We start from the raw sequence: 9,476 nt of genomic DNA, 5'->3' as shown, positions 1-9,476 counted from the left end.
CTTTGCCACCACAAATTATTCCACCCAAATTTTCCATGGAATGGAGAGAGCAGGAGGAGGCTAAAAATATGTCTTATTACTTGCTTGGAATACACTAAGATCACTACATGAAGACAGTGATAACAGAGAAGCTTTTCATTCTATACCAAACTATCACAGTACTTTCTGGCACTTTCCTCCAGAACTGATGTAATACTAAAGAGCTCACAAGCCCACCTCCCAGCACCGTCACCAAACCTCAGCTGGCCAATGGCAGCCACCAGTCAGAACTGCTATTATTTATTTCCTCCAACAACTTATGGTAGACCACCACATTTTTGTAAACTGGTTAACAGCTGGAGATGGACAGATTGTGGAAAGAACAGAAATCAGGTAACCTGTATTACCTAATAGCTGAAATGTCTGCTATTCTAACATGATGAACAATCAACACATGTAAACAAACTAAGAGACAACAGTTTTTTAACAAGTACTCTGGATAATCACAGAAAGAAATGTCTTTTAAAACCATGCATGAAAGAAATGATTTTTAAAAGCGTATGTATCAATTCTCTGCTTTGCTCTTTAAAGTTTTTGCTATATATCAAAACTGGTAAGTTTTCTAAGTGGTGATAAATCAAGGACAACAGTTCACTTTGGTGTCAGTTTCGCAAGAGTCATGCAAGAAGCCAGGGCTGACAACTCTTAAGGGTTCTGAAATGGCAAATGCAAACTCCAAGTCAGGATGAGACACCAGATCCTATTGTGTCAAGCATAATGCTATGATGGAGGAACACATACTGGTTCTTTCTGGGCCAAAGAGGGGAATGATCAACAGCACACAGCGCCGTGTCCCAGACCTCCATCAGGAGGATCCCTCAAGCCTCTCTGTCAGCTCCCTTCACAGCCACACACTGCTCACTGGCCCACCCCCACGCCTCCATCCCTGTGGAACCTTGCCCCTGGGCCCTCATCCCCCGTACCTGAGTTCCTTACGTAAATCTGAGGAAAATGTGCAAACAGGTTCACGTGGGAGATGTCCACTAAATCTTGAGAAAAATACCCACAGCATTTTGGTTCAGTAAAGAAATGAATTACATCCTTGATAACTAGAAACATTAACTGCTATCATCGGGAACTCCTATGACAAAGGCCCCCAAATGCAAAACAATTTTATGCTGGAATCTGAAATGTTCTGTCCAGTTCTAGAACTCAATCATGTCAGCAAATGAACTAGTTGCTATTTAAAATGAAACTTAATAACTGGCTAGAATCCTAAGTTAAAAGTTAATTAACTTTTACCACCATGTAAATTTTAGTTTTAAACTTATATTGAACACTGACATTCAGTTGTATAGAGAGCAATTATTTTAACCCTGAAAAACACTAACAAAACTTTGGAAATGAGCACACGTCCCTGTGAATTAGTACACTCCCACCAATTCTACAACTGCTATACGTTTAATATGATAAATAAACACTGGATGAAGCAGAGCACTGGTGAAAGAACTCAGGCTTTAACACGTCATTTTATAATTTTTATGAGCTACGAGAGTGGGGGCAAATGGAATTCTTAGAACATTACTTAAAAATAGATTTTCAAAGACAAAGGTCCCATCTCATTCTTATATACACACACAAAGTTCATCTGTCACAGACAGCAAAAGTTCCATTTATACACTGACGTTTCCAGCAGCATCCTGCCCGCTGAGAATAGTTACATTTAACAAGGGCGTCAGATCTATGGAAGGTGGACCGCTCAAATCCGTATAAGACAGAACACAGTTGCTCTGGTGCCACTGCACATATGACGTGCTCACTGCTGCTTCTCAAATGCAAAAACCAAGTAAATACCTAAAAAGAAACAAATAAAATTAGAGGTTGGTTTCTCATATCCTCAGGGCAACAGTCTTGGTCTTATTCATAATTTGGTGAAAATTCTCAAGCAGCTTTTGAAAGAAAAGTTCCATTATTTATTTCTAAGAGTTCTTCCATAATTGTGAGTCATACTTAGGTAGATATGGGATCGTATCTATTTACTTGAAAACAAATATCCACCTACTGTAATACTCTGACATCACAGCCATGGAGCAATCCAACTCAACAGCTCTAAAAACTCTACCAACAGGTTGAGGGCAAAAAAGTATACAGGCAAGGAAAATGAAAACTGGAAAATTCTATGATTTAATTATTTTTACCTGGAATAACTACACTACTGTGAGTGCAGGGTACTTTAGTTTGCTACTTGGGGGTGGGTGAACCCTAAAATAAACTGTAAAGGAATATAACGTGCATGTTGAACTTCATCCAATCATCCAGCTGTAGTGCTAAGGGCATGATAAGAAAAGTGGGCCAAGGCTACCTGAGGACTCACAACCCCAGCAGAGACACACCCAGCCTCAAGGGCATGCTCCCTGAAACCAGGCCTCCTGCTCCACGTGTGTTCACTCAGACATCCAACTGCACCTGCAGCTCCTCATCCCGAATCACTGAGGTTCAAACGTATCTTCTTCTAAGATACTGACAGATGTTTTAGTTATGAAAATGACAGAGATGACAAAGTCTCGATATCACAAGCATGTTCAGGATGTTCACTAGGACATTCAAGCAGCAAGTCAAGACAAGAAGCCATATGACAAGGAAGCCTTGCCCCTTGGGTCAACTGTGGAACAGGGGACGGATGAAGGATGGTAGACCATGTAAGGGCCCCCCAATCCAGACTGCACAGAAGCACCAAGGCAGTCTCCCCTAACACCTCTCTGATCATGCTGTTCTTTACTCCTCATCTACTACCTCCCGAGTCTTTCAGGAGTAATGAAAGATGGCTGGCAGCAGAGCAGACAGACGGGCAGAAAACAGGCAGAGTGATCATCAACACTATAAATTCCTCTTGAGGGTTAAATAGCGGAGCAACCTAAAGCTCTCATGAGCAAGTCCTGAGGCTCAGGACAGTTCGGCATCAGAGCTTGCCCTGCATTCCAAGTACTCTGTCTGCAACCAACCCTGCCAAACCCACCCCAAATACTTCTGCACCTATTGCAGGTAACCTGCCTGTCCTGAGCTGCTCTGATGTAGGGTCACTGAAAACTAATGCTCGATTCGAGATCAGCAATGACTAACTTTCCCTCTTTTCTAACTCAAAAATTCTAGAAGTCTCACTAATTATATATAAAATGCCTTCTGTGCCAGCATTTCAATTAGGATTTAAACAAACAAAACTTGAACCACTTCTGATTTGTCAGCAACACATTTAAAGCATCTAGACGAGCAGCAAGCTCTGGAAATATGAGCTCATGATTAGACCAGTACGAGTTTAAAATACAGCTTCTCAGACTGTGGCACAACCCACAAAGCCCTCTAGATTGTAGGAGTGTAACTCATCACAGAGCCGACGGCCCTGACACGATGATCCTGGCTGCCCTGTGGCCACTGATCCTTTCCTATTGCTCTTCTCATCTCTAACGCCCCTCTTCTTCAACTGTCTGGAAGCATCTAATTCACCTGCATAGTATCGCTAAAGTCCACATTTAGTATAAAAATACAGTCCTAATCTGCAGCCAGCACCACCACCACGACCTCTGCCCAAGGTTATCCTGCTGTACTGCCCTTTGGCACTGACAGGACAGCTAAGGCAGCCGCCTATCTGCACTCCAGGGAAGCCAAAGAAATCTGTCGGTTTCTGCACACATTCCCACATTCATCACAGATGATGTCTCTAATATCTTCCAATCCCATTTCTACTAAAGGAAACAATATTCTGAGACAAACAAGCTCAAACTGTTAGCCCTTGTCTTCCCTTTTCCTATCTTTCCATTCAGAAAGTCCAAAGACGACTCCTTTCACGTGGGCTTCTGTGAGGCGAAGGCTGTGAGTGTGAAGCACCTGGGTTAGCTCTCTGACCTTAGCCCAGCTATATGCCTGATTTCTTATCTGTGGAAAGGAGACATGATTAACAGTAGTCTACTCATGAAGCTGTGAGGACAGAATGAAGCATAACACATGAAAGCTTCCAACAGCAACCAGGCCCAGGCTAAACATTCCATAACACCATCTGTTATTATTTTCCAATTTCTCTAGTTTTCACTGAGTGCTCCTTCATCTGTTTTCCCCATTACAAGAACTTCAGCATGTAGAACAATTTGCCTAGAAGTCACTTATTTATGTTTCTTCCACTGCGAGGCAGAGAGGTAGTATTTATTTTTTGTATCCCCCAAAGCCCTTTCATAGATCTTTATGTAACTCAATATTCACAGTGTCCATCTTTGATTACCTCTGATTTTCTCTTCAATATAATCAACAAATATTTAAGCGAAGAATGGGAACTACCTTGTAAGTCCTCAGGGTGACTATATGGGGCACCACCATCACCCTGGCAGGGAGGCTCTGGGACCTTGAGAACTGGCCAGGCCTCTGACTGCTCAGCCAGACACGCACGCATCACTTCAGAATGCCTCCACATCATGGCCGTTCCCAAGCACACATCCTCCAAGACATCCTGCTCAGTGGTGCTTAACTGAACGTTTTAGCATTTACTAAGCCTTCACTGTTAACATCAGAGAGGCCACAACCAAGTGAAACACAAGGAAGTGGTCCATAAGCCAAAATTCCCAACAGAAATGTGAGGTAAAGATGTAAAATACAGATGGCTTTGCAGTAACGAGCAGACAATGGAAATATTTAAGAACGCGCAAAGTTTACGTTAAGGAACACCCTGCATATGCTTTCTTTTGGCACTGAACAGCCTTGCAAGACAAGGGGAACTAGACATTTATAGGAATTTTGTGTGAACACAATCATCCCCTCACAATCTGTGTCAGAAAAATTTCTAAAGTCTTCCAATTTTAACAATCACTTTGAAGCAATCTTTGCAAATGTCAGTAAATCTACACTGATGATATATATACTCACTTGTAGCTTCCCATTCTGATTTACTTAAGGTCCCCTAAAATTAAAAAAATAAGGAAGAAAATTTCAGATTGAATATAGAAGCACACGTATACTTATTTTTCAATAACAGAGGTGCTCCAAAACCCTAACTTCACTATAAATATACATACAATTCACTGTTAATATTACTGTGATCTGAATATAAAATAAATCAATGAGATTAACTTTTAATGCCATCTTCTCATCACTTTTGTGCTCCTGCCAATTCTCTAAACCACTGATTCTCAATCAAAGGGTGAATCTGCATAAACAGGGTATCATTCGTAACTGGAAAAAGTACTGAGCTTGCATTTTTAACCTGGGAGAAAAAAGGCCTATCCTGAAACATCAAATAATACTGCAGGAGGGAATAAAACTTTTGTGTTTTTACAAAGGAAATCACAAAATATCTATCATACAAAGGAACTAAACTGCATTTAGTAACATACTTGCTGTTTTGCAAAGACCCTGAGTAATAAGATACAGTAACAAGCCTAATAACTAAGGAAATAAAGAAGTGATAAATGTTGAAGTGATAAATAAATATCAATACAAGATGTCAGCAAAAATGTGTTACACAAATATCTATAATTTCTATTGATAACAAAGTCACAGCTACAACTAGTAATATCACTATGGTTGTGGAGCATTCATAATTAAGGAAAATGTGAACTTCCACATAGAAGTCTGCGAAGATATAATTTTTCCCCATCTAAGTTCATAAGCCCCTGAATTATATCTATGGAACACTGCTAGTCAGTAGTGTCCAGGCTAAGATACAATGATACAGCAAGAAAACTCTCAAGCCAAGCCAAGAACATTCCTCTCATCCTACTTTCTCAAATACAGCACTACATTTCTCAGCATTAAAGTGCATTTTATTCTGTATTCTACAATTATAAAAAGTAATAACTTAGGAGAAATAGGCTAAAGTGTATCTGATTTATAAGTCAGTGAACCCAAGTATTGTAAACCAATGAAATAATTTAAGTTTCCATTCTCCTATAAGACTTGTTAAAGAATGAAACCTTACCAAAGGTAGCTTCACTTGACCGTTCTTCATGTACTTTGCTGCATGTTCATAGTCACCCACCTTCTCAGAGGCAAGTCTGGAATTCTCGTTTGCAGGATATGGCTAAGGAATCAAGGGAAATTCCTAGTTGAGTCATTACAAGTGAAATTTACAATTCAGAATGAAACACCCTAAATCACTGAAATGAGACAATAATCTTTAAGTATTACTTCAGAAATAAAAACTACACATACTTTTGAAATATTTTTTAAAAAAGGAGTTAAGGGAATCTTCTCTGAACAAAGGAGCTGCTGTGGTTAACAATGAGCATGGCTGGAGTATCTACAATTACAGAGTGTCACAGAGGGACTGAACAGTGTCCTGAATCGCCGCCAAGACCACTTGGCAGCAAACACCTGTATCTCTGTGAGTCCTGGGCAAAGGTTTTTTCTGCCACAACTCAAACCTGAAGGAAGTTATCAACACAAGAGTTAAACATTCATCTGAATGTTACAGTGACTTAACCGCCAAGGAAGTACAAACAGCAACTGGAAATAATACAAATAAAATGTTCAGTCAAAAGAACCTCGGGAGTTTCGGAAGAGAAGGAAAACATCCAGCCTCCAATACAGATCGTCTCCACAATTACACAGAATATGAAGAAGGGCCTCAAAATAAGGCTGTGTTTTTAAAGATATGGTGACCAAATGTCTGATATTCAAATTACTTCAAGCATTATTTTTAATCCATTTTAAGTATTAGGTTGGTGCAAACGTAATTGCAGTTTCAGACAGTGAATTTTAAATCATTATAACTAGGCTGAAACACATCTTTATTAATCAAAAAACCATTTTGGAACCATTACAATCAACACATTTTTGCCAATGAGAAATAAATTTGCTTATTCCTATAGTGTAAAAATTCATGCTTCAGATACAGAGCAGCCCCAAATGCTGACGACAGTCCTGACAGCCCATGTTAAAGCTCTGTCCTAGGTGCTGAACAGTCTACTATTGGCACCAGTTATCTGTGCAATTTATATAAATACTGAGTGTGTCCATGGCCTTGAAAGGAATCTCAGAAACAAGTCTGCAATAACCTGGGATTTTTACACAATTTCTAAATACTCACCTCCAGAGCCTGCATTCGTTTTAACAGCATTTTATTTTCATTGTTCTTAATCTTTTCCTCATAGAATTCCAGAAATGTTTTTTTGTAGACTAATTTCATATTGTACTTCTTCGCCATTCTGTCCAAAAAAGATTCTTTCATGAAAAGGCTTCCAAAATATTTGTAATTCTTTACGCAACAGTAACATCTTCTGGGCTTAACTACGAATTCACAAGACGACCATGCGAAATAACTGAAAGGCAACACCCTAGTGACCTGAAAAAAACAAGCAGCTAGATCTCCCTGGGTCACAGGGAACTCCAGTAACCTAACAAATAGGCCAGGAAGTGAAACGAAAATATTCCCTTTCATCTACTGGATCCCCTGGCAAGACAAACTATTAATTTTTATCCTACATCTTGAACTGCTTCTTCACAGGTTTTTACAGGTCTCTTTTCTCAACTTCCAGATGTCATGGTTCTGAAGAAAGCGGCCCAGATCCTTGCTCGATGTACACAGCTTGCCAGCAGCGGCGGCAGCTCAGTCCCGGCTTTTGTCACATTCATTCCATGTTCCCTAGAAATCTCCACCAGGACGATCCCAGGCCTGCAGGGCTGAATCCCACCAGCCTGTTCTCCTGCCAGCCTTTGCTATTTCAGTAAACCATCTCATGCTCTTGCCACCCCTCCCTGTGCCCAGTGCTCAGCAGGCCACTGCATCCTCTCCATTAACCTCAAAACGTACTTGGACAGGCCCATTCCCAATCCCGACACTGGCCACCAGCCTTCTCTATCACCATCACCATTCAATGTCGTACCACTTCGTTTGTTTGTTTCCCTGCTTTTATTCTTACCCTCCCTCAACCAATTTGCCAACTGCAGTCAATGAAGCTTCAAAAGTACACAAGTCATGGCCTTTTAAAACATTCGTTGGCTCCCCAGCACACTTAGGGCAAAACTGGCCACCTAGACACCCTTTAGATATTGACTTAGATGTCACTTTCTCCCAGGTGGCTTCCTCAAGCCCTAATTACATTAGGTCTCCCTTTGCTCTGTGTATGTATCTCTCCCAGTGCAACTGCCGAAGCAGATCACTGCACATCTGTAGACAACAAAAGGGAACCTGAGGATGATTTCAGGCAACAGATAAAAGATGAGAGAAGGAACAGGTAAAACCCTGAAAAGGGACAAAAGAGGGGACAGAGCGAATGGGAACATCGGAGGGCCACTAAGCTTAGCAGGTAAGAGCTGTGTGGACAGCAAGAGTCCCTGTCACTTGCATCAGGCCCCTTGGGAAGACAACACAGGTCAATATAAAGCCTCTTCTATTCCAGGCAGTTCATTTTCAATCAAAAAATATCCAAAATAAGCCTTTACGAGGGAAACCGAGCTTTACATCTACAAAAATCATAATTACAAAGAACAGAGACTCAATCTGACCGATTTGAATAGGTCTGCATATGAAAGCTAATTAACAAGACGGAAAAGGTGGCTTGGATCCCTATGCATTTTCAGATTGTCTCTCTGAACGAATACTTATCTTGATAATTTATAAAAAGTTGAAAATTACAGTGACAATTTATTACTTGATATGTTTATCATCATTAGCAATACAAGCAGAAAAGACTGCTAATGTTTGCTTAGCCCTTAGGAAAAAAAAAAAACTTTTGTTTCATTCTTTATCTTTTGGGGTATACTCAAATCACTGTCAACCAAAAGCACCAAGCTAACATAATAAACATATAAAATAACATACTAAAAACGTTTTAACTTCTTCAAGCATAACATTTCCCCAAAGTTTGCTAATTATAAGGAAAATGTGATATACATTTTTTTAACTTTCAGATTTATAAATTGTGCATAGTATTTTCCATGTTTAATCACATGCTACTTCATTTTCTTTTCTTTCATTTTCTTCATTTTTATTTTCTATAAAAGTTTTATACACTGTAGAACTCCTGAAAATCCTACATCCATAAATTTACAAGCTGACTGAGACACAATTCAAATAAATAATCACCATCTAAAAATAAGTAAAAAAATAAAGCTCGACCTTTTCCTCAGTTAATGAAGGCTTTATTTTAAAAAGAATAAAAAATAAAAAGAAGGAAATACACTTTGGTCAGCTGTGACATGACCCACATTTAACTTGACTCTTCCACACTTCCTTTCAGGGAAACCCCGAAGACCAAGGTGTCTCATTAGGCCTTGGAGCCCTACCTGATAAAGCCTGAAACCTCAGCTTTCCCTGGGGTTATGGTTTGCCAGGACTCCTAATAATTCAGGTTCATGAATACATTCCTGAATCAGGATTTTACTATCACCACTGCCATGAGTCACAATTTCATAAGCTATAGTGAAATATAAAACTTTTAATATACCTATTCCAGTCAAAAGGAGGATCCCTACTTTGGGAGAACTAATTTTAGTTACCCAAGTACCAGTAGTTA

At 39.8% G+C, this 9,476-nt stretch overlaps 1 protein-coding gene across 3 annotated transcripts in view; it reads right to left on the bottom strand.

The window, feature by feature from the left end:
- Nucleotides 1–1,504: 1,504 nt before the first annotated feature.
- The window catches only part of RNMT (RNA guanine-7 methyltransferase), a 28,058-nt gene continuing 20,086 nt past the window's right edge, over nt 1,505–9,476 (bottom strand). For all 3 annotated transcript variants that reach the window (XM_069569046.1, XM_069569047.1, XM_069569048.1), the window contains 4 exons: nt 7,049–7,166; nt 5,939–6,040; nt 4,888–4,921; nt 1,505–1,833 (listed from right to left, as the gene is read on the bottom strand). In XM_069569046.1, coding sequence (XP_069425147.1) covers nt 1,796–1,833; nt 4,888–4,921; nt 5,939–6,040; nt 7,049–7,166 — 292 coding nt within the window. In that variant the 3' untranslated portion in view covers nt 1,505–1,795. The remainder of the gene's footprint in view (nt 1,834–4,887; nt 4,922–5,938; nt 6,041–7,048; nt 7,167–9,476) is intronic.

The sequence above is a fragment of the Ovis canadensis genome, chromosome 23 (genome assembly GCF_042477335.2).
Source record: "Ovis canadensis isolate MfBH-ARS-UI-01 breed Bighorn chromosome 23, ARS-UI_OviCan_v2, whole genome shotgun sequence".
NCBI classification, from domain to species: Eukaryota; Metazoa; Chordata; class Mammalia; order Artiodactyla; family Bovidae; genus Ovis; species Ovis canadensis.
Note: the sequence above shows the minus strand (reverse complement) of the source record. Positions and strands in the feature narration are given on the sequence as shown.